The sequence below is a fragment of the Bos grunniens genome, chromosome 21 (genome assembly GCF_055505025.1).
Source record: "Bos grunniens cultivar Pamir isolate PY7600 chromosome 21, Bosgru_T2T1.0, whole genome shotgun sequence".
Classification (NCBI taxonomy): domain Eukaryota; kingdom Metazoa; phylum Chordata; class Mammalia; order Artiodactyla; family Bovidae; genus Bos; species Bos grunniens.
This window is the reverse complement of record NC_141185.1, coordinates 12,776,991-12,801,331: the sequence shown is the minus strand read 5'-3', so window position 1 is coordinate 12,801,331 and position 24,341 is coordinate 12,776,991. Positions and strand designations below refer to the sequence as shown.

The following is a 24,341-nucleotide window of genomic DNA, read 5'->3' as shown; positions in this document are numbered from 1 at the left end:
GTATATTAGCGCATAGTACAGAGTGGTTTCTTCAAATAGTCTCTACAGCTTTCATCAGGACCTCAAAGGTCTGCCCAACCTCCAACAAAAGTTAAGAACCAGCCGTTTCACAGAAACAGGTTTATGTGACAGCCTCAAAAAAAAAAAAAAAAGAGGTGACGTTCCCTTTCTCACCCCTTGAACCTGGGTGGGCCTTGAGCCTTGTTTTGGTCAACAGACCGTGGTGGAGACACCATGCCTCCAGGAGCCTCGGAAGCGCCCACTGTCTTGGACCCCTGCCCCCCAGAGCACACCCAGGCAGCCTGCTAGGGGATCAGACACACGTGGCCAGGTCACCCCCATCACCCCGGCTGACCAGAGGCCAAGCCCCAGGAGCAGAGACCCTGACTGACCGGCCGCTGACCGAGACACACGAGGGAGCCTGGCCCAGACCGCCAGCCCACCGCGCAGTGAGCTCACAGTGGTTACTCTGGGGAAGGTCTGTTATTCAATGATAACTGATAAGACTCTTACACGTAATGGAATTGATAAAAATCTTAACTATACATACGAAGTAGGAAGGCAATTATATTCACAATGATAGCCATCGAAGCATTATCTACACCAGCAAGAAAACTGGAAATAATCTAAATAGTCAATCATAAGATTACAGCTCAATATATCACAGCATAGACGCCCAACAGAGCTATCACGAAGCAATGAAAAAGGATCATCCTCTATTGCACTTCACTTTCAGGTGTGGCAGCATCACCGGGTTATGTTTTAAGTCCCTATCTTTTTTTCTAGCAGGGGTGGGGTACAGTGGATGGTGGCGAGCTGACACTTTTATCATCTTTTAAGATATTTGATGTACGAAAAGGAAAACGAAACTATAAATATATTATCATATGGATTATGTTAAGTCCTTAGCTTTTAAAGATCACACTGAATTACTTACCTAAGAAATATGTCTGAGATTTTTCTCCTAAATGATAATAAATAAAACAAGAGAAGTCATAACTTATGGTTAATACTTGGTATGGGGGGGGTCATTTTATTATTCTTTTACACATGCTGGAAATGGTCATAAAAGTTAACAAAAGTGTTTTAAAGATCACTCTAAAGACTAGCAACATGGAGTTTGTTTAGCTATAAGGCTGCCTGCAGAAAGCAAAAATCAAAATGCTACCCATACAGTGTTTTCAACTCTGCAACTTTAGATACAAAAAGGAACTAGAGGTGGTTGGGTTAGGAGTAGAGGAATGATCTGTCTCTTCAAATTTTGCTTTCATGATGTTACACGGTCTTTACAGAGGACCAAAAATTCCAAGAAAAAAGATGACATGCGTTCATTTCCTTCAGCTGGGGCTCAGTATGAGTGAGGGGCTGGCTGGTGGGGGGCCCTTCTCAGAAGCACGTGGGGATGGGAAGGGGGAGGGCTCTGCAGAAAGACACGGAAGGAAACCCAGACTTGGCCAGGCTGTCGAGAGGACCCTCACCTGCTCTCAACGTGCCCCCAGCAAGAGTGCTGGGCCGGGAGTTTATCATCCAAGAGAGGTCCTTCCCAGTTTAAGGGACCACACCAGATATCCCTTTCTTTGACCAGTTTTGAAGTCAGAGATGATTTCCAGCTATTTATCTACCAGCAGAAAAAAAAAAATTATTTGGAGAAGAGAAGAAATTATTTATAATCAGACCCCCCATTATGTGTCAAAGACCACCTCCATCAATTCAGAGGCAGGCTGTCACTGCCTCTGATCCCCCAAACTGCCCAATTAGATGCTCACCCATTTTACAGATGAGGAAAGGGAGGTCCGTCACCTGCCCAGGTCAGTCATGCCCTGGGCACTGGGACTGGGCTCAGAAGCCAGCTGCTTGGCCCAGCACACCTGTCAGCGTCCTTCCCCAGTAGCATCTGCACTAAGGGCCACATATATGCAGACGGCACAGGACCCCAGCCTCAGGTGGATGTGCCCCTGTACAACCCCTGCCAGGAGGGGTGCTACTGGCTCAGTGTTTGTGTTCCCCACAAAATTCACGTCAAAGCCCTAACCCCCAACGTGAGGGTACAGTAAGTCCCCTACATCCGAACTTTCAAGTTGCAAATCTTTTAAGATGCAAGTGTGTTCCATCAGTGTCTGGTGTGAGTGAAACTGCGGCTTGCCCTCTGTCTCCTACTGCTGACGATCTTTCAGCTCTGCCATCACTTTCCCCCCCTCCCCTCTCCAGTCACATTAAGCATAGGAAAGCATAGATAATGGATCATCTCTGTTTCAGAAACAAAAAAGAGGGCTGTGCATGTATGTGTGTGCATGCATAAACACAGGCTTGTGTAGACACAACACACGTCTCAGAGGACAGGCGAGAGCAAGGCAACGTGGCCGCCTTGAGGGCCTGGGGTGAGGTCTAAGGGAGACCGGCTTTCCACGGCACGCTCCCTGCTGTGGTTTAAATTTTGATCAGGTTCGTTATTCCTTCGTAATAAGAGTGTCTTAGTGGTATTCACAGATCAGATGGGAACCTGCCCAAGAGAGACTGCGGAATTTCATGCAGATGACCGACCTTTTTGAGCTTAGCTTGTTTTCAAGTGCTGTTTTTATCAGCTGATAAACTGAAATGACCCCTCCTCGCTGCCTCACATAACAGACCTGCCGAGCCGTCAGCTCGGGCCGGTAGTCCCGTCAGCTAAACCGGACGCTCTGGGTCACAGACTCGCTCGCCAGGGCCTCTGAGCTCTGAGCTGGGGGCCCGCAGAAGGGGACTCTGGTGAAGGCCAAACAGCTCACAGTGAAAATGAATGAGATCTGAGCTTCCTGACCCCGCTCCCTCCTCGCACAGTCTAGGAAAGCCCTGCTGACAGAAGTCAGGCCAGACCTGCAGCCCACGGTGGCCAGGGCAAAGGGGAGGGCCCGGGACAGCCCTCTCTCCACTGCGTTCCCACCCGCATCACCACTATCTACCTGCCTCCGAAGGCTATGCCCCGAAAAGGAACCACTGGCCCACGAGACTTCACAACAGCCAAGAAAAGGGCCTGGGGGCAGGACAAGGGCTCTGAGCAGGGCGGCTGCTGGCTTCTCAAGGGTCCTTCCAGAAAGGAACCATGTGGGACCAAAACCAGACCCTCACCATACCCCCTCCCCCAGAACCTGAGCCTTCTCCTAGTCTCTGGCCCAGCCCCTTCACTGGGGGCCCTCGGGACTGAAGGGCCTGGGTGTGGGACCACCAACCAGTCACCAGTCACCCCTTCTCTTTCCCGGTGGAACTCCTCCCGCCAGGCTTGCTGGGACGTGATGGGGCCGGCAGGGGGGTCCCGCGTCCTGCACTGACACGCCCCTCTGCGGGAGGACTGACCCCTCACCCACCCACTAATTCACAGCAGCGAAGTCCTGCAGGCTCCCCAGGGGAAAGACAGCTCACACTGCCCGGTGAGCGTGGGACAGCGCCAAACGGCAAGAGGGCGATAACACGTTTACATAACACAAGACTGTTTCACCCCAAATACTCGGTGTCAAAACCCCACAGTTCCTCCCAATGCAGACGGGCGGAACAGGGAAGACACCAGCCCTCGCCCTGGACTCCAGGCAGCTCTGCCCCACACCCCGAACTCCATCCCTCAAGGAAGGGTTACATAAGCCCTTCCTCCAGGACGACCCAGCGTGACCCTGGGCCCAGGGCCCTCAGAATCTGCCTGGGTCCGACCGACTGTGGAGATAAACCAGGCTCAGGTTTATTTGAGGGGAAAGCGGAAGCCAGGGGCCCACTTGCAGGGATACTCGTCACCCTGCTCTTGGGAACAGCGCCCTGACCCTGGAGTCTGAGTGCAAACTCTCAGGCAGGCAGAAAGCCCCTACCCTCCCACCAGCTGCCCTGGAGCCCAGAACCGGGGAGCACCCGCACCTCCCCTGGTTGCCCAGTGGCCAGCCCGCTGTCTTCAGGGAAGTACCCAGCTTCCTACGTGGGGTCCACCCTGCCCACACGCCGACCATGGGGTCAGGAACCGGGCACTCCCCGGCCCCCACAACTGGTTCAGGGATGAGGGTGTGACCCAGGCTGACCCTTCCGAGGTAGAGGGGAGACCCAAAGCCCCCAGCCCGGGTTCGCACCCCAGCCCCACCACCCACTAGCTGTGACCCTGAGCTAGTTCCTTAACCCCTCGGGGCCTCCACTCCTTCTATGAGGAAACAGGGGCACTCCAAGCCCACACCCCAAGGGGTGCAATGTAGATCAAAGGTGATACCACATGAGGACCTCGGCACTCAGAATAAAGGTCAGCTGTGAGGACTCATCTTGCATCACTTGGGCCTCAGAACGAAGCCACACAAGGGAGACTGGGGAGGAGAGAGACCAGGTCCTGCGGACACCATGAGAGCCCCTGGATCCACCTGGACCTGAAGCTGCCTCTGCACTGTGTTAACACTTACAGGAGCTACTTTATGACTGAACCTGGTCGGCCCTGAGGTTTCTACTGAAACCCAGACACTGCTGCGACTCGTAGAAATCAGTCAGAGAGCTGCTTTTCTCTCAGATCATTAACTTCACCCCAATAACTCGCCACGTCTGTCGGCTGATGGAGAAAGAAGAGTGCCCTGTGGTGTCCTCCACTGATGCAGACAGAGGTGTAGGCGCCTGGCCAGTCCTCCAGGCTCACCCCCAGGGGAGTCACCATCCTTCCCCTTCCCCTCAGAACTGTCTGTGTCCCACATGGCCACCCCCTGACCCTTCCCAGTGGAGCACCTCAAAGAGTTTGCCCCTTTGGCATTCCTGGCAAGGCTGGAGGAAAGACCACTGGGATGGTGGCAGGGGGACACCAACTATCTGGGCCTGTGGACCAAAGAACTCATCCTGGTCAAGGAGAGATCTGTCAACCATGACCCAGAACAGAACAGAACAGAACACACTCTGGCCTTGCTTTCAATCTGCAGTTCCCTGGAGGCCAAAGGACTCCAGGACGAGGGCCCAGCACGCTGGGCTGACTCACTGAGTGCTCGAACCTGCAAGGCCTGGTGCTCTGAGCTGCAGATCCTCACCTGCAAGGGCCCCTTCTGGCTCCGAGGGGCGGGGAAACTGCTGCTCTGCGATGGCGAACTGCTGCATCTCAGCAGTAAGGGAGGGGCGACACAGACAACACAGACGGCCTGACTACAGGTCCGGGGAGTGAAAGGCAGCCCTCCCGGCTTCTGTCAGGGATGGCCTCTGGCCCAAACAAGAAAGGAGAAGCTTGTGTGCTGAGCCCCTCCTGTGCACAGGCATCAGGTTGACTTCTGTCAAGGAGGAAATTAAGGCCCAACTGTTGTTTGTTCAATCACTAAGCCATGTTCGACTCTTTTCGACCCCATGGACTGCAGCGCACCAGGCTAACCTGTCCTCCACTATTTTCCAGAGTTTGCTCAAACTCATGTCCCTTGAGTCAATGATGCCATCCAACCAGCTCTTCCTCTGTCACCCCTTTCTCCTCCTGCCCTCAATATTTCACAGCATCAGGGTCTTTTCCAACGAGTCAGCTCTTCGCATCAGGTGGCCAAAGTGTTGGCGCTTCAGCTTCAGCATCAGTTCTTCCAATGAATAGTCAGGGTTGATTTCCTTTATGAAACCAGGGAGGGGCCACCCAGGCAGTAAAAGGCTGTGTCAGCATTCACAGCCCATCACTGACCAAGACACACACTGTTCCTGGGACACCAATCTAGCACGGCCCCACCTAAGAGGCTTCTGGAACTCGGCTTGCCCATCTTCTTCCCAGATACGAGGGCTGCTCACACATAAGCTCAAACATACGGTCCATCAACCTTTAATGGCTGACTCTAACACGAATAACAGTATTTACCATTTGCCCACCAGGCGCCAGGCTCTGTGCTAAAAAGGACTCAAGCTGCCTCAGCTCACCCAATCTGTTAAAGTATTCTGCTGCAGGCTGGTACTAAAATTCCCATTTCGGGTATAGAAATGAAAAGCTCAGAGAGGTTAAGTGGTTTGGCCCAAAGTCACAGAGACAGCACCTCTGCCTCCAAGTTCTTGAAGCTCCTTCAAAAGCATTTCCCACTTCTGAAGCCAAGGATTGGCTCCAACAAGAATGTTCCCAAGAGCCTTCCAGGGCTTTGGGGATCTTTCCAAGGTGCTTCTGAAACCCTCGAGCTTCAGTGGAAAAAAAGCACCAAGGTTCCCCAAGGTGACCCCAAAAAGGGACACGCATGGCAACTTAAACAGAAGTATAAGTCCATTTGCTGACAAAGGTCCGTCTAGTCAAAGCTATGGTTTTTCTAGTAGTCATGTACGGATGTGAAAGGTGGACCATAAAGAAGGCTGAGCACCTAAGAACTGATGCTTTCAAATTGTGGTGTTGGAGAAGACTCTGCAGAGTCCCTTGGACAGCAAGGAGATCAAACCAGTCAATCCTAAAGAAAATCTATCCTGAATACTCATTGGAAGGACTGATGAAGCTGAAGCTCCAATACTTTGGCTACCTAATGCAAAGAGCCAACTCATTGGAAAAGACCCTGATGCTGGGAAAGATTGAGGGCAGGAGGAAAAGGGAGTAACAGAGGATGAGTTGGTTGGATGGCATCATTGACTCAATGGACATGAGTTTGAGCAAATCTGAGAGATGATAAAGGACACAGAAGCCTCGCGTGCTGCACGGGGTCACAGAGAATCAGACATGATTTAGCAACTGAGCAATAACAAGGCCATGGGGCCTCATCCACATGGGCTCAGAGCATTTCAAGGAAGGAGTTTGAGAGGCAGGAATGAGGGGATCCTGGGAATCTGAGTGACACTGTCTGGACAGAGCACATCACATACTGGGAGACCCAAACTCAACATCCACAGACAGATGACAGCGCTGCTGAAAGGTGTCTCAGTTGATGCCCAGCCTGAGTGAACACCACCTGAGCCAGGACCTAAATTTCCTGATTCCCAGCAAGCCGTGCATCCAAACGAAACTGAAAATGAAAAGGAGAAAAGTTTAAAACTAAGGGGTGCTAAGGACAGGTCATTAGAAAGAACTCAGACAAAAGGAGAGCCATCCTCTCATCCTCTGCCTTTACTTACAAAGAAAATAAACTCTAATGGTCAAGAGTCTGGGCTCTGGATTCACAGAAGTGCTGTTCAACTCACACCCCTAGGAGGGACCAGCTATGAAGTGCTGGGGAGGTCAGTTACTCTCTCTGAGATTGTTTCCACATGTGGAATGACAGCCTTAAAGCACAGGATCAGGCTGGTGACTGGACCTCCAGGATGGGGAGCTACTGTTATTCCAAGGGTTTGCTGCTGCTGCTGCTGCTAAGTCACTTCAGTCATGTCCGACTCTGTGCGACCCCATAGACAGCAGCCCATCAGGCTCCACCGTCCCTGGGATTCTCCAGGCAAGAGCACTGGAGTGGGTTGCCATTTCCTTCTCCAATGCATGAAAGTGAAAAGTGAAAGTGAAGTCAATCAGTCGTGTCCGGCTCTTAGTGACCTCATGGACTGCAGCCTACCAGGCTCCTCCGTCCATGGGATTTTCCAGGCAAGAGTACTGGAGTGGGGTGCCATTGCCTTCTCCAATGCATGAAAGTGAAAAGTGAAAGTGAAGTCGCTCAGTCGTGTCCGGCTCTTAGTGACCTCATGGACTGCAGCCTACCAGGCTCCTCTGTCCATGGGATTTTCCAGGCAAGAGTACTGGAGTGGGGTGCCATTGCCTTCTCCGATTCCAAGGGTTTAGCTATTCTCACAACACTGGAAACAATGCCATGATGTCCACGGCCTCACGCAAAGGAGCCCACTGTCCCCTCACCACCAGGGCAGCCACAGCAGCACCTCCAAGGACTTAAGAAAAATAAGTACATTTCTCACCAGCAGGGGCTTTGATGCCCAGAGGGTCAAGCAGCAAAGGTCTGAGCACCTACAACCCCATGAGCACAGGCCGCAACATGCCTGCGTGCAGGTCAAGGTGAGGGTGAGGGGCTTGGGGGCTGATTTCGAAAGAACCAGAACTCTTTCCTGATAGGATCCTGGCGTCCCTGCCCAGACCTGCCCACGCAGAGGCAGGAAAAGATCTCTGATGAAATGGCCAGCATTCCTTTTCTGTTCAAGGAGTCCTTGAAAAGGGCCTGAGTGCTAGGACTTTTAGGATAAAATCTTAAAGAAGATATGCTTTAGTGTCAGCAAGGCAAGGTTCAAATCCAAGCTGCCCCATCTACTGGGTCTAAAACTAGGGGCTCACTCTGCATCTTTCTGGGCCTTTGTAACCCGGGCTGGGGTGCAAAGAGGAAACTCCATCCAGAGAGAACCCAAGAGGCCCACAGCACTGAATGGTCCTCAGAAAGATGCCCAGGGCCCTGGGAGGATAAGCACCAACCCAACAGCCCCTGGGGACTCACAAATACCCCCACACGTGCCAACATGCCCCCGTTCTCTCCAAGGGTCCCCGATCCCCTCTGGGAGAATGGAAGAGAGCCCCCACACAACCTGCACACCCCTCCCTACCACACCTCCCTCCCTCAGACCCAGCCAGGCGCACAGCAAGAAGAGGCTTCCGTGGCCCCAGGCTGCCCTGGGGAGCTCACTGCTGCATGGATCCTAGCGCCCAAGAGTGTCCAGCACTCAGCAGGCACTCGATAAATACATACTGTGTGACTGCACAAAGGAATGAATGGCGTGCTCTGCAAAGAGAAGACGCCCGGGGCAACCCAGACTCACCCTCTGGGAAGGGGGCGCCGAGCAACCTACACTGGGACGGGTGCCCCAAGGAGGGGCCCGAGGGTTTTCCACACCCTGGCCCTCAACTGTTGGATGGATAAGGGTGTGAGGTAGAAATGAAAGCGAAACTCCCACAGTGGCCTCCACTCAGCACCCACCTACCACTCCCAGCCCCTCCCAGGAAGCAGTCAGCTGAGAGGCCGTGTTTTGGTCACGGGTGCTGGAGGACCCCAACACCAGAAAAGGGGGGAGGAGGGGGCAGGGGGGCTACCTTGTCTGCCCTGGGCTGGGGGCTCTGGCCAGACACATGTCAGAGACCCCAGACTGTGGCCTGGTTGGATAGGGGGGCCAGTGGGGAGGGCAAGTCCCAGCACGTATGAAGCGCTCCATGCTCAGTAGCCCTGGAGGGGGGTGTACTAATGCCCCCCTTTACAGAGGGAAGCACAGAGGCTCAGGGAAGTGGAATGACTCGCCAGGCATCCACAGCCAACTGGGCAAGTCTTGTCGCTCTGACTGTACAGTCATCTCACCACCCACCACGCCTCGGGGCCCAACCACTACGCTCAGAGAATGCTCAGAAAAGAACGTCTCGATTTTCTTCTGAAACTGGGTTTCAAGCCAGTGGTACCTGGATGAGATGATGGCCAACTGGCAGGGTGGAAAAAGCACAGTTTCAGGAGTCAGTGCGCCCCGAGGGTGAGTCCCAACCCTGCCACTCACAGCCGGGTGATCTGGCAAGTCATCTCGCCTCTCCCTATGCCTCCGTGTTCTCATCCAGCATATGGAGACACGCGACCCGTCTTGGAGAGGACATTCCCCATCTTCAATAGTGCCTGGCCTGTGGTAGGCTTCACCTCTGCTTGGAAATTGGGTGTGAGTCACTGGAGGGAGCAGGGGGCATTGAACACAGCCCTTCTGCAGCATCGGGGCCTCCTGGATGAGCCCCCAGTTCTGGTTTCATGTCTCAGGCTCCAAAACCCGAGCAGGCAGAAGGCTGATGAGGAGCCAGTGGGTTTGCAGACAACACCGCAAAACAAGGGGCTCTGCAGACCAGGGGCTGCCCCTCCCCCGCCCCACCTCTGCTCCTGGCCCCCTGCCTGATAATCAGCGTGCACCTGGCCTAGCCAGTCCCCAGGAATGTTTCCTGAGCAAAGACCAAAGCAGCTCCTCCCCAGCCCCAGGATCCGCCTCTAAGGAATTTCAGTGTAAAACAGGCGCCGGAGGCAAGACATTTTTAAAAGGGGAGAGTTGTTGTGTTCAGTCCTCCAGTCTTGTCCAACTCTTTGTCATCCCATGCACTGCAGCACGCCAGGCTTCCCTGTCCACCACCAACTCCTGGAGCTTACTCAAACTCGTGTCCATTGAGTTGATGATGCCATCCAACCATCTCATCCTCTGTGGTCCCCTTCTCCTCCTGCCCTCAATCTTTCCCAGCATCAGCGGGGAGAGAAAACTGCCCACAAGGTAGCAACCAGCAGGCAGGGTAGCTGGCAGGCAGCCTGTTGCCACTGCCCGTCCCTCCTCTCACGTAACGAGGATCAAACAAGGCAGTGGATGGTGGGTGCCACACCAGAGCTACCCAGGTGGGCTCCAGGCAGCACAAGTCCCACACAGCGGTTCTGGGGACAAACCAGCCCAAGAACCTTTACATCCCAGACGCCCTCCTGGAGGCCCCTTTCCCAGAGAAGCCCCACAGTAAAGAGGCTGCTCTAGCCTGTTTAACTCAGCGCCAAACATGCCTGATGGCTCTGGGGTGAGGCCTAGTAACACTCTTCAGGAAGTGACAGTGTCTGTTTCCCAGAAGAATTGTCAGGGCACTTGTTAAGAGAAGGCTCCCAGACCCTTTCCCTGGAGGGTTTTAAGCGGGGGACAGGTGGACTCAAGGATATGTTCTTCATTGATGCCCCAAGTGCTTCTTCTGTTGGGAAGGTCAGCAAACACTGGCCTGGAGGAAGGTGCTGTGATCAGTTGCTCAGTCCTGCATCCGACTCTGTGCGACCCTATGGACTGTAGCCCCTTGGGCTCCTCTGTCCATGGGATTCTCCAGGCAAGAATACTGGAGTGAGCTGCCATGCCCTCCTCCAGGGGATCTTCCTGATTCTGGGATTGAACCCGTGTCTCTTACATCTCCTGCACTGCAGGGAGATTCTTTACCCCCTGAGCCATCAGGGAAACCCCTAGAGGAAGGTAAATGAGTGTAAAAGAGAACAAGCATCCTTCCCCCCGCTCCCTGGGGACCCAAGGCCTAAGCTGATCCTCAGGAAAGCTCAGCTGGCCTAAGGCCTACCCAGGTCCCCCAACGGTCCCCCATGATCCCTCACCCCAGCCCACCCTCAAGGCCCAGAAGAGCTCATTCCCGAACACAAAGACTGGACTGAACCAGGCCAGAGGGGAGCATCCGTCCTCCTGTCCAGCCCCCAGAGCACAGCCTCAGGTGGAGGAAGGTCCCAGGGCCACCCACCTGGTCTCTTTTGACACTGTCAGGGAACAAGGCCACTGGAGGAAACATTGCTGCCTCCTCTGACCACCACCTGTCCAACGTGGAAACCGACCTGCCCTTACCCAGGTGGCTGCCCTTGGTCCTCAGGGCACCCAGGGCCACAGCAGAGGCAGGCCAGGCAAGTGACCTCCAGGCAGCAGACCCCACCCGCCCTGTAGCTCTTTACCTCCCAGAGGAATGGGCACTCGCTCTTACTAAACGTCACCTCCTCAGAGAGGCCTTCTCTGGCCACACAGTGGCTGCAGCTGCTCCTGCCACGGCTCTCCCATCTGCAGGCTTCCTGGCTCTAGCTCCACCCTGCAGCATTTTAAACATGTCTTTATGCTGGTTTCCCTTCATCCCTTACCAAGCCTCTAGGCACAGGAGGGTAGGGACCAGCACTAGCACAGGGCGGGCCAGGGTGGAGGCTGAGGACTTGCTGAGTGAATGAAAGAATGAGGGAATAAGGTGTGCCTGGTGGCTCAGTGGTAAAGAATCCACCTGCCAATGCAACAGACGGATTTGATCCCTGATCCAGGAAGATCCCACATGCCGCAGAACAGCTAAGCCCATGTACCACAGTTATCGAGCCCGTGCTCTAAAGCCTGAACTACTGAGCCCACGCTGCAGCAAGGATTGAAGCCCTCAAGGCCTGGAGGCTACGCTCCACAACAGGAGAAGCCAGTGCAGTAAGAGGCCTCCTGCACCCTGTAAATAGACAGCAGCCCCCACTCGCTGCAACTAGAGAAAAGCCCATGCCGCAAAGAAGACCCAGCACAGCCAGGTAAATAAATATAACTTTTTTTTTTTAACGAAGAAATACCATATGTAAAATAGACAGCCAACGGGAATTTGCTGTATGGCTCAGGAAACTCAAACAGGGGTTCTGTATCAACCTAGAGGGGTGGGAGACGGGGAGGGAGGTTCAAAAGGGAGGGGATATATGTATACCTATGACTGATTCATGTTGAGGTTTGACAGAAAACAAAATTCTGTAAAGCAATTATCTTTCAATAAAAATTAAAAAAATGAAGGAATAAAGCCGATGACCTGACCTGGGATCCACCACCTTCACCCTGGGGTTTCTTTCCTGGCCCAGGGCACTCCAGAATCACAAGCAACTCTGCTGAGTCACAAGGGCCTGGAAAAGGCTTCAAAACCCACCGGTTGGTTCCTTCACCCACTAACAGACACCCTCTCTGAGCCCCTACTGTGCGCACTACTACAAGCAAGCACTGGGGGGCTTCACCAGGGAACAGAACTGCCCAAGTCTCGACCTTTATGGAATCCACCTGCCAAAGGAGAGAGGGACAAGGAGCGGAGAGAAATAACAAGGCCAGCCAGGAGGCACTAAGGGTTCGAGATCCTAAGTGAAGCGAAAAGAAAACCAAGCATCTCTCAGAAGCCATCCAGGGAGGACTTTGACGTGTGTGTCCCGCTACTCCCCCGGGGCGGCTGGTGGCTGTGCAGAGTGGACCCAGCGCGTTCTGCCAGCTGGGGCCTCCAAGGGCGGTTAATACAGTGGGCACCCCACACCCAAGGGCCTGGGAGGGAAGGGGCAGGAGTTGGGGGGTGGGGGGGTCCTTCACGGGAGTGGTTCTCAAATCCCCACAGCCGGTGTCAGATCCACCCCCGAGCCCTCAAGGCACCCCCAGGGGCTGTCACGATCCTCTGCCCCGCCACCACGATGGGCCCGGCTGGAGGGAGAGGCCCCGGGCCGCAGGGACAGCTGCCTTCTCAGGGCGGCTGGGAGCCGGCAAGACAAAGCAGCAGGCGGAATTCAAATAGCCCAGTGGGAATGGCCTCATTCACAGCTCTGGAGGAAGCGCTGTTTGAAAGCAGGCGGTGGGGAGAGGGCTCTGGTCTAGGAGTGAGACGACCCCCGCCCCCCCACCCCCATCCCACAGTGTGACCTGGGACCAGCCACCCCACCCTGCATGGGCTCCCCTCCCAGCAAGGCCGCACATGCCCAGGCCGGCCAGCAGAGCGGGAATGGCTGCGTGGACCAGATTCCCACACCCAGAGGGATGGCGTTTGAGATCCACACGGTGGCAAGGAGTAGGTGCTCAGCTCCTGGATGACCACGTGCTTTCTAAATGAATCTGGCTTTCTAAAAAAGGTACCAGAATATTCCTGTAAAAAGCCGGCTTACGAACTGAACTCAAAACACAACGAGGAACAGAAACCCTCTTTAACAGCCAACTCTCATGCGGCACTTCACTACATGGGCCTTTGCTGAATGCCCCAAGCCTGCTAAACATCGAGGAGAAATAACCCGTGGAGTGGAGGCAGGAGGGCCCAGGGGTTGGGAGGGAGGCCCCAGCCTGATGCACAAGTGAGCCAAGCTCTGCCCCAACAAGCACGGCCATCCCTGCCCACGGGAACTCAGTCCTCCCATCATAAGAGAAACGCAACCAACAGTATCATTTCTCACCCATGTGTGTGGCCGAGATCAAAAATGTCCACACACTGTGCCGGGGAGGGAGTGGGTGACAGGTCCTTCCGCTCGCTGTCACCAGTGAGCAGCGCCCTGTCCTGGTGAGTGGTTTCAAAACTGTCCCGAAAAAGTCAAACGCCTGTACCCCCTCACTCATCTGGCAATGAGCACCCAGACCAGGGGGTGGAGCACGCCCTGCCTACCATCTACACCAGTAGACGCCAAGCACAGGGCAAGAAACAGGGTCCATTGTTTTAACACCTGAAACCCACAGCCGTTAAAGAAAGGAGGTAAGTGATAAGAAGTGTCCCCAGAGAAGCAGTGATGGGCAGTGTCTCTAAGACACAGCGTTTCATGAAAGGAGCCAAGGACAGAACAATACGTGCGGAAGAGATCCATACACGTATGCCCTGTGTTTTGCACAAAACCCTTGGGGTTGTGGGGCGGGGGGGCAACATAGGAATAGGGGATTTTTTAAAAAGGTTATTATATTATTATACAAAATCGTGTGGGGCTTCCCTGGTGGCTCAAATGGTAAAGAATCTGCCTGCAACGCGGAAGACCCAGGTTCTAGCCCTGGGTCAGGAAGATCCCCTGGAGGAGGGCATGGCAACCCACTCCAGTATTCTTGCCTGGAGAATCCCATGGACGGAGGAGCCTGGCGGGCTACAGTCCATGGGGTCGCAAGAGTCAGACATGACCTAGCGACTGTCACACACATACAAAATCACATGTGTGAAACTTTGGAAAACTGTAAAGTACCACAGAATTTCAAGAATCATTCAATTTTTTTTTTAAGTTAAAAAAAAAAAAAACACCTCGAGAGAAAGAGACTGCCAACAGCGTGTGTCCCTGAGTGACCGGAACTCAAGAACAAGGAGGAAATGGACTGACTTTTCATTGTGTATTTTGAGTCCTTTTCATTGTGTATTTTGAATCCTCTAGGTTTTAACATAGGCATGTATTAAATATTCAAAAAGATAAAACAATAAATGTGAGCTAATCATAGCAGTAGCGTGATTGGCATGGAGACTCCTGGCATTTTCAGGAAACCCAGTACAAACTCCTCTTGAATCTCCAAACTTGAAAAAAACAAAAGTATCATCTTGTGTTAACATAATTTCTTCAGGCTCTGCATCCATAAAACAGGTGAAGACCGCAGCCCCGGCTTCCAAGGGGCTGTAAGATCCCCACGGGCTGGGTGTGTAGGGAGATGCTGGCAGGGCAGCAGGCAGGGTAGGCTCCCCCACCCCGCACCCCCAGCCTTGCCCCAGACCCACACCCAGGCAGGATGAGCAGTCAGCCTCCCTCCTGGACTTCAGGGTCGCTCTACAACTGCCCCAACTAGGAACACTCAACCTGCAAATGCCCAAGATCCAGGAATAGACAGACATTTGCGGGCAGACGCCCACTCACCCACTCCCCAAGGACCAACTAAAAAGTAACAGCAGAAACCACCACCCACAGAGTTCCAGGCACAGTCCGGGTCCCCCTGAGCGAATACTGTCATCAGCCTCACTTTACAAGTGAGGACACCGAGGCACGAGCCCCGGTCACATGAGTGGCCTGCTGTCGAGGCAGGCCCGGCACCCGGGCAGGCTCATCAACAGACAGCAGCGGCCCTGGCGGTCCATCTTCTCCCATAGGAAGCCCAGTTCACCCCCGCAGCAGGCTGGTGGAACGTGTTTATTTGAAAGGCTAAGTATGAACAGTCCCAGTGTGCATCTGCAAAGGTTACTTAAGTCAGTACCTCCTCCCACCCCCATGCCCCCAAAATGGTGCCAGATCCAATCATTAAGAAACGGAAAAAATAAAACCCACTCACAGACCAGCATCACTTAACCCTGGAAACAATTCTCCTTCCTCCCCACTATGAATCTCCCCAAAGATAGAACTACGCTAAATCCTCCCAGCAAAAAGAACAAACCTAGAGTCCTTCATTTAAAGAAAAGAATGAGGACTTCCCTGGCAGTCCAATGGATAAGACGCAGCGCTTCCACCACAGGGGGCGCAGGTTCGATCCCTGGTTAGGGAACTAACATCCTGCATGCTTCAAGGCATGGCCAGAAATCAAAAAATTTTAAACATTAAAAAAATAAAATAAAAATAAAGGTATGGAGGCCCTGAGGGTATGGGCCACCTGAGAGGCCAGGTTCTTGTCAACAGCAAACTCCCAGCTCCCTCCTCCTGCAGCTTCCCAGAGCCCCGGCCTAACCTGGGCAAAGAACTTATTAATAAACAAGGCAGCCACATCCTCAGGTGTAAAGGCCTGGGATCTGGGCTCAGGGAAGCCCTTCACTTCGAATCCAAGTCCTTCATATGGCCTGAGCCTCAGTTTCCCCATTCTGCCACCCTGGGCTGCTGGGAGGATGACGTGAGATGAGGTTCCGGGAAGGAAAGCGTTCAGGTCAGCTGACGTGATGGTAAAGACGGACAGAGGACACATTTCACACCAAAATGCTTTGCGACGTCGTGTGTCTTTCCACCACAGCCTGCACCGCAAGTTCAGCTGCAGGAAAGAGGAGCGGCGAGGCGAGGCGCTGGAGGGCTGACACAGAAAACGTGGACACAGCGAACCGGGTCAGCCAGCACATCCGCACGGGCCACCGCGGAGAACTGAGAGCATTTAAAAAAAAAAAAATCACCCAACATTTTCAACTAACAGCTTTACCTCTCGGCTTCCCCTCTGAAGTCCCTTCTGCGTGTGAGGAAGCCTTGAGGCTGCTCCAGGGTTAGGGGAAGGGGCAGGCAGGTGGGAAGCCAAGGGGACACAAGCAGAGCCATCCCTGGAGAGGGGGAGACTCACTGGCAAATGTCGGGAACGAACACTCCCACAAGAAATAAGCCAAGTCAAGGCCTATCTGTCAGGGAGCCAGAGGGACGCTCCTTAAGACACCACGCTTCCACTGCAGGGGACGCAAGTTCGATCCCTGGTCTGGCAACTGACATCCCACATGTCTTGCAGTGCAGTCAAAAAGTATATAATTTTTAAAATTAAAAGAAATTAAAATAAAGGAATGTAGGCCCTGAAGGTATGGGCCACCCTAGAGGCCAAATTACTGTTAACAGGAAACTCGAAGCTCCCTCCTCCCGGAGCCTCCTAGAGCCCTGGGCTAATGCAGGCAAAGAACTTATCAACAAACCAGGCAGGACCAGGGCGTGAAGGGACGGCCCTCCCCCCTGCTAAGGTGTCCGGGTGGGACCTGCTCCAACGGTCCACGGTCCACAGACACCTGCAGGGGGCAATGCTCCTTGGAGAGCAGACAAGACGCTTGCTGAGGCCACAGCTCAGGATTGCAAGGAAGAATCTCTGAGACAGAACGGCAGCACCCCCGTGACCATGACGAGGGGGTCCGCCCATTCTAGTAGCTGAACAAAAGGAACAGAAGTATGGAGCCTGCCCCGTCTCGTGCCTGTGAAACAAAGGGGCTGGGTAGACAAGATCTCCCTTCCGGTCCTAGGATTTTTTTTTTTTTTAACAAGGCCTGGCATTTGGCGAAACAACTCATCCCGCTGCGTTCAAGTCATCCTCTCCAGCGCTGATACTGCCCCAAACATTCGCGGCAGGACCTCAAGCCATTTTCAAACATCTCTGGACTTTTTCACTATGGAACTCGAGGATGATTCATCACCCATCCAAATGGCAACCCCACGTGACAATGTCCGTCCACAGCCCCTCTCAGCCACTGAAACTGCACCAGCATTCACATCACACCCACCAGCGGGCAAAGGACTCTGGCCACTCCAGAGGGTGGGAGTACTTTGCACCCAGTACAGAAATGCGGCCACCAGGGGGCGCCACCCTGAAAGTATCCATAAAAAAGGAGAGAAGAAACAGAAAAATTCTTTTCGGTGTTTTCCATTCCTTCCTAAGCTTAAGCAACAAAATAGCTAAAGCTCCCCTGATGAAAACACAAAGTGGGTTTCCTGAGGTTCTAGAATGACCCAGATATTTCTCTTCCTCTCTTTGAAGTCAATATTTTGGCCAGAAGAAGGCAACTAGACTTTGAACGCAACCACTCTTTCAGAGAAATGAACACTCCATGCTGGAGCTTCCCCGGAACGGCTGACATCATAGCTTGCCCTGAACCCCCCAGTGTTTAAGGGCAGGAGGGTCTCTGGGGAGGGAAAGGCAGTCTGCAAGTCCAGCCTGAGGACCCAGCCACGAGTCTCAGTCTCGGTGGGAACTGTGTTGCGAGAGCCTCCTAATTACCAAGCAAAACATACCAACCAGATGACAAGCCTCGTGCTTCAGCTGCAGGCACAGGACGACACAAATAGAGAAAGACCTCAGGAAAAAGGGTGCAAGGTATCAGTGGGGATTTCCCAAGTCTCAGAGGACTGCAGGGGGAGCTTGGGCACCCGACACCAGACCAGATTTCAAGAACACATCAAAGGGGTTTCTGCACATGTCTTCAGTGTCTAGGGCACATCGTCCACGTGTGTGTGTTCAAGCACCCCTTTCTAATGCTGCAAAAGTCCTCACACTTCCAAGGCTTTGGCTGCAAGTTCCTCCCCGTTTCCTTGTGAATTCCCCGGTCATTTGGCATGCCCTCCTGAAAATGAAAAGCGTGCTTTCTCCCAGGGAAGCCAGCAGGAGAGGAGGCAGCCAACTCCATACCCAGACCGAGGGATGCGCAACCCTCAGGAACTGTTTTAGACAAGGTGTGCCCCTCTGGCTGCAGGGAGCAGAGCGCCTGCAGGGCTGAACAGGCCAAGGAGCAGCAGGCCCTGGGGACAGGCATGAGAGGGGCATAGAGGTGCTGTGCCAGCCTGCACAGGCCAGCTCAGACCAGCCACTCGCTCCGCATGCCAGGAGATAAGGAAACTCAATTGTTCAATTCATCATTATGTTTGGTGACCCAAAAAAGACAAAAATGCAAGGGGGGCCCATTTTTGAGAATCAAATCTACCAAGTGGAGACACGGCATAACAAAAGGTTTTCCACCTGGAGTTTGCAAAAGGCTTGGGGAGCCAGATTCTCTTAGGCTTTCACTAAGAACCAGATTTAACTAAGGGCTTCTCAGAGGCAAAGCCACCATAGGGGAACAAGGTGAGGCAAAGCCGACCCAAGACTGGATGCGTCTGTAATGGACCAAGAATGTGATCCCATCTTAATAAAACACCTGGAGTCTTCACCACTAAGGAACTGCACGGGGTGGGGGGTGGGGACCTCGAGGGAAGAAGGCCATTCTACACAAGCGTTTACATTCTGCACCAGCCACTCCCTGGCTGTGGGACCCCGGGCCAGGTACCCGACCTCTCTGCGGATGGATTCCCCCCCTCAGACATGTGGGCCAGAATCACCAGCCCAGCCAATTCTCAAGGCTGGTGCGAGGCTCTAATGAGACAGCAAATGACCTACACGCCAAGTATTGCTACTCGCTTCAAAGAGGCTTAATCCAGCAACATGCAATGACAGATTCTTGCAGAGAGCTGCGCCGGAGGGGCACCTAGTAGGTGCCCCGCAAACACACAAACATGGGTGCCCGCCTCCACGAAGAGAAGGGGGAAGAAGGAAGAGGACCACTCCAGTCCAAAAGTAACCTCCAGCCACAGGCAGACAGTGTGGATTCCCCCCATTTCCCTGGTCCCTCTGCCACCTTCAGCAGCGCTCCCATCACGCCCGGGGGAGCCAGGGGTCTCCCTACCCGGGGTCCCTGTGCACCTGAGAGCCCTGGTCCGTGCCACACCGCCCGTACTGCCCACCGCTTCCCTCGAACACAGCCAGCGGCCACCACAGCCACCTGGCTACTCGGACTCAGGGTCCCCGCGCACCGTTTCTTCCCGTTTCGCTCTAACCTCCGGAAACAGCCCCCAGCCCCCCGAGGCTGAACCTGGGGCTCATGCCGGGGGTCCCCGGGGGGTGGGGGGCTGGAGCCCCGTCCCTCCTTACCTGCACAGCTCGGCGAAGGCCTGGAAATTCAGCTTCTTTATTTTCTTCTCGCTCAGCCAGTAGCCAACTCTCTTCCCTTTCAGAAAGGTCTGCATCTTCCTCTTCGGGCGGGGAGCTCGGGTCCGGAGGAAATCGCCCACAGGCCGAGTCTGGCGGCCCGGCGCGCGCCGCGAGCGTGCGGGCACCTCCTCCCGGCGGCGGGGACGCGGAACGGGGCTCCGGGCGCGCAGTCCTGCCGGGAGGGGCGGGCCGGGGCGGGGCGGGCGCCCGGGCGGAGGGAGCGGCGCTCAGCGCGGCATTCCACTGGCTGCCACCGTGCCGGGGGCCGCCCGCGCCGCCGCCGCCCACGCCCCCGCCGCCTGTGGGGCTCCGGGCGCGCAAGTTCGCGAGCGCCGGGCCGGGCTGGGGAGGAGAGGAGGCAGGCCCTCCCTCGCCAGCGCCGCCCTCCCGGCGCTCGGAACCGAGCCGCACGCCCTCCAGCGGCGGCCACCGACGATCGGCCCCCACGCTCGGGCTGCGCGCCGCCCCCAAGTCCCTCCTCCCGGCCCTCCCTCTGGCTCCCGATCGCGGGGGGCCCTCCCGTCCGAGCCCCCGGCGGCGCGTTCGGCCGATCCGAGCCGGGCGCGTGCCCTTCCCGACGGGCTCGGACCCCGGCAGGGCGCACGCGGCCGCCCGCGCCCCCCGCCGTCCTCACCTGCCGCCGCCGCCGCCACTTCCTCCTTGTCCCGGTCCTCGCTCCGGCGCGCGGCTCGCCGCCGTCGCCACCGCCGCGCTGACCCGGCCAGCCGGCCCGCTGGACCCCGCCGGGGCGGAGGAAGCGCGAGAGCGCTGGCCGCCAGGGGGCAGCACTGCCTGCCGCCTCTTAAAGGCGCCGCGCCTCCCCCCACCCCACCCCCCCCACCCCCGCCCGGGTCTGGTTCTTTGGTGCGTGTTTATGTGAAAGGCTCAGCGGTGGAGCTTGGGGGACGGAGGGAGCAGGGCTGGATTTAGGGCGATCCTTGCCAAGTGCTTTTACTTTTTAAAGGGACGAGAGGAGTCTCGGTGTGGGCACTTTCTGCCTGTCCTTTCGGAGTGATCGAGCCACTTGAATTTCATTCATCAAAAGCATCTCTGTACCCTGAGCAATATTCAGTCCCAACTGCAGCAGAGGGCGCGGGACGAGCGGGGGGTGGGCGGGGGTTGGCGCGGCAGCAGACACTCGATGAGATCATCTGTCTTCCCCGGAGGAGAGAGACCCAGGCCCAGGATGGGGGCCCCTGGGGTTGGGGACATAAACACCCAGGGGCCTTCTCAGGCTTAAGGAGGTTAACCATTAGACACACTCTGGGTTCCCTCCAACGGAGAGGCAAGGGAGAAACTAGAAGCTCAAGCATCAGGGTGGCTGGCACCTTGGTTCCCCTGTAGGGCCCTAGGGGAGCATCCTACCTTCAAAGAGTTTGGGCAAAGTGGGCATCACTCCCCAGGTCACGGCAGGAAAAATGAATGGGGTGGGGTGGGGTGGAAAGGGTCTCCAATTTTCAGGGAAGGCATTTAAGCTGACCTTGGAAAATAAGGATGAGGTTGACTGAGAATTGGGGGTGGCTTGAAGAGAGGCAAGGAGAACTGGCAGAACCAAGTTGTTAGGGGTGACCAGACTGGAGCTTATTCTCTAAGGCCCAGCCCTAAGGGCCTGCCTTCTTCCCCTAATTACAGCTTCCCCATCCCTCTTCCTACAGGCCTTCCCAGCTGCAACTAGGTGAAGCTTGTCCACACCAGATTCCAGGAGGAAGCACAGAGGTCTTCTGTCTCCACTCTCAGCTAGCTCCACCCTTCACCCATCTCCCCTCCCTTTACACCCTGGCTGGGTGACCTTGCAGGCCACTTAGCCTCTCTGGGCCTCAGGTCCTCCCTCTTACCTTAGGAGGTAAGCCCTGCCTCCTGAAAGCACCGCAGAAGAGCAGCGGCTCTGAGGCCTAGCGTGTATGATGTTATGAGAGGGTCTGCTGCAGGTGGGAGCAGAAGGAGCAATGCCTGCCGCTCACTGCACTGGAAGAAGTCTCTGGCTTCAGAAAGACCTGGCCTGGGCGGGCTCCTAGTTCAGCTCCTCCCAGCTTGGACAAGTTACTTAAGTTTTGCCTCTGATTTCCAGGTTGAAAAAGTAATGCTTGCCTTAAAAGACTGTGAGGAGGATCAGGACAGGGTATTAGACTGGTCCTCCTAGCAGGTCATCAGAAATGGAGCTTGTTACTACCTCACCAAGAACTCTTTGGTTTTTTTTAATTGAAGTATAATTGACTTGCGGTATTATATTAGCTTCAGGTGTACAACATAATGACTCAATGCATTATGAAATGATCACCACGATAACTCTAGTTACCATCTGTCACCACACAAAGTGATTACAATATTATCAGCTGTATTATTGACTATATTCCCTGTGCTGTTCATTACAGCCCTGTTACTTATTTATTTTATAGCTAGAAGTTTGTCCCTGTTAATCTCCCTCACCTGTTTTGCCCATTCCTGCCCCTCACCCCCGCCCCACAACCACAAGTTTGTTCTATCTCCGAGTCTGTTTCTAGTTTTGTTCATTTGTTTTCTAGATTCAGCATATAAGTAAAATCATATGGTATTTGCCTTTCTCTGACTTATTTCACTTACATGATAACCTTTACGTTTACCCATGTTGTCACCAATGGTAGGATTCTTCCTTGTGACCGAGTGATGTTCGTGTATGTGGGTCTGTGCCACACCTTGATCCTTTCATCTGTGACTCTTCGGTGGCTTCATGCAAGGATTCTTTTTTTAATTTAATTTTTATTTTACATTAGAGTATAATTGATTTACAGTTTTGTGTTAGTTTCAGGTATACGGCAAAGTAATTCGGTTATACTATTAATATATCTTTTTTTTTTTCAGATTCTTTCCCCATATAGGTTGTTACAGAATATTGAGGCAAATTCTCTGTATTATACAGTAGGTCCTTATTGATTGTTTTCTATATAGTAGTGTGTATATGTAAGGCTTCTTAACTTGAGGTCCAATTAAGTCCCCTCCTTGCCCCACCCCAGGACTTCAAGAACCCCTGAAGCTGCCAGAAATCACATGCATCATGACCATAGCTTTCAACAAACCCTCAAAGTCTGAGTCATTGATTACTCCAACTTCCTGTCTTATCAATGAAGCATTGGACCCAGAGAAGGAAAGGGATTTGGCCAAAGTCACAGAGTAGATAAGTGGGAAAGCCTGAACCAGCATTCCAAGGTCAAGAGTTCCCTCACCCCCAAGGCCCACCACCACTGGAGATGAGACGTTTGTGAGAGGAGAGGAATGTGTTCTGAGGGCCAGGACCCGTGCCCAGGGAAAATCAAGATCCTCCCATGCATTGGCAAGACCAGGGACCCACCGACCCACCCACACATCTCTGGAACCCTGGGCAGATCCTGGCCTCAAACCTCCTCTCCATGAGAATGGGAAATTATGCATTTATACCTCTGTTTTAAGATCTTGGTCATCCCTCAGAGACCTCCAGGGCTGGAACCATCCTTCAGAGCTGTCCCACCTTGACCAAGGGAGTGGGCCTTTCTGCTGTCCCCGCCCCTGCTCAATCAACCAAACTTTGAGTATGGCTGACCCAAGGGAGGGGCAAGACCTCAGGCCAAATATTCCTCAGATTCATTCCTTTCTCCTTTCTTTCAGTGCCACGGAGCCCATCAACCCTTCCCCCAAACCCTTGCCCATGTGTCTGTCCCCTCAGTTCAGCCAGTCTGTTCTCTGCACTTCAGCCAGGAGAGACTTCAGATGGCAAGTCAGATTTGATCAGTCCAATCAGGCTCCTAACTGCCCTCCCCCTACCCCACCCAGCTGACTTCCCACTGTGCTTGGGATAAAATCAAAGCTGGCCACCACCCTTGTTGTTGTTCAGTCGTTCCATTATGTCCGACTCTTTGAGACCGCATGGATGGCAGCACGCCAGGCTCCCCTGTCCCTCACTATCTCCCTGAGTTTGCTCCAACTCATGTCCATTGAGCCAGTGATGCCAGGCAACCATCTCATCCTCTGTTGCCCCCTTCTTTCCTCAATCTTTCCCAGCATCAAGGTCTTTTCCAGTGAGTCAGCTCTTTACATCAGGTGGCCAAAGTATTGGAGTTTCAGCTTCAGTCCTTCCAATGAATATTCAGGGTCGATTTCCTTTAGAATTGACTGGTTTGATCTCCTTGCTGTCCAAGGGACTCTCAAGTGTTCTCTAGCACCACAGTCCGAAAGCATCAACTCTTCGGCACCCAGTCTTCTTAATGGTCCATCTCTCACAACCGTACATGACTCCTAGAAAAAATATAACTTTGACTATACAGACTTTTGTCGGCAAAGTGATATCTTTGCTATTGAATATGCTGTAGGAGTGCCCTCCTAACCCCAATCCTTTTCCTTAGGGAGAAGGCGACTTTGGGAGGTGAGACAGGGTAGTGATTGAGAGTTCCAACCAGGATTCAACTTGATGGACTTGAATTCTAGCTGTATGACCTTGTGCAAGCTTCTTAACCTCTCTGAGCTTTGCTTGCCTCATCTGAGAACCAAAAGGTTGTGTCCATTTGTAGGAAACTGGTTAAGTAAACCCATTCTGCAACAGTCTAGCACAGAAATTAAATGTGCTAGTTCAAGACAGCCAGAATGGCATGATCATGTATTATCTGTGGAACTGGGGGAATAAACTGTCTAAACCTCAGTTTCATCATCTATTAGGTGGAAGTGATTATCAAACCTAGCTCACAAGGTTGGTGAGAAGTATAAATGAGTCTGAATTCATATAGGACCTTATCAGACATGCCTTGTGAAAATTAGCCACCACTGTGCTGTCATTACATCATCCATATAGTGGACTCCTGTGGCCATGTAAT

The 24,341-nt window shown here is 53.8% G+C and overlaps 1 protein-coding gene and 1 long non-coding RNA gene across 5 annotated transcripts in view; both read right to left on the bottom strand.

The window, feature by feature from the left end:
- The window catches only part of ITPK1 (inositol-tetrakisphosphate 1-kinase), a 162,188-nt gene extending 141,914 nt beyond the window's left edge, over positions 1-20,274 (bottom strand). For 3 of the 4 annotated variants that reach the window (XM_086363165.1, XM_086363166.1, XM_086363167.1), the window contains exons 1-2: positions 20,159-20,274; positions 19,465-19,696 (exon numbers count right to left, since the gene is read on the bottom strand). In XM_086363165.1, coding sequence (XP_086219291.1) covers positions 19,465-19,559 — 95 coding nt within the window. In that variant the 5' untranslated portion in view covers positions 19,560-19,696; positions 20,159-20,274. The remainder of the gene's footprint in view (positions 1-19,464; positions 19,697-20,158) is intronic. The other variant, XM_086363169.1, reaches the window with a different exon arrangement.
- A 321-nt stretch (positions 20,275-20,595) lies between these two features.
- LOC147349105 (uncharacterized) lies at positions 20,596-21,495 on the bottom strand. The gene is made up of 3 exons (XR_015149451.1): positions 21,360-21,495; positions 20,890-21,004; positions 20,596-20,720 (listed from the first exon to the last, which is right to left on the bottom strand). It is a non-coding gene; the product is annotated as an uncharacterized LOC147349105 (long non-coding RNA).
- Between the last annotated feature and the right edge of the window lie 2,846 nt (positions 21,496-24,341).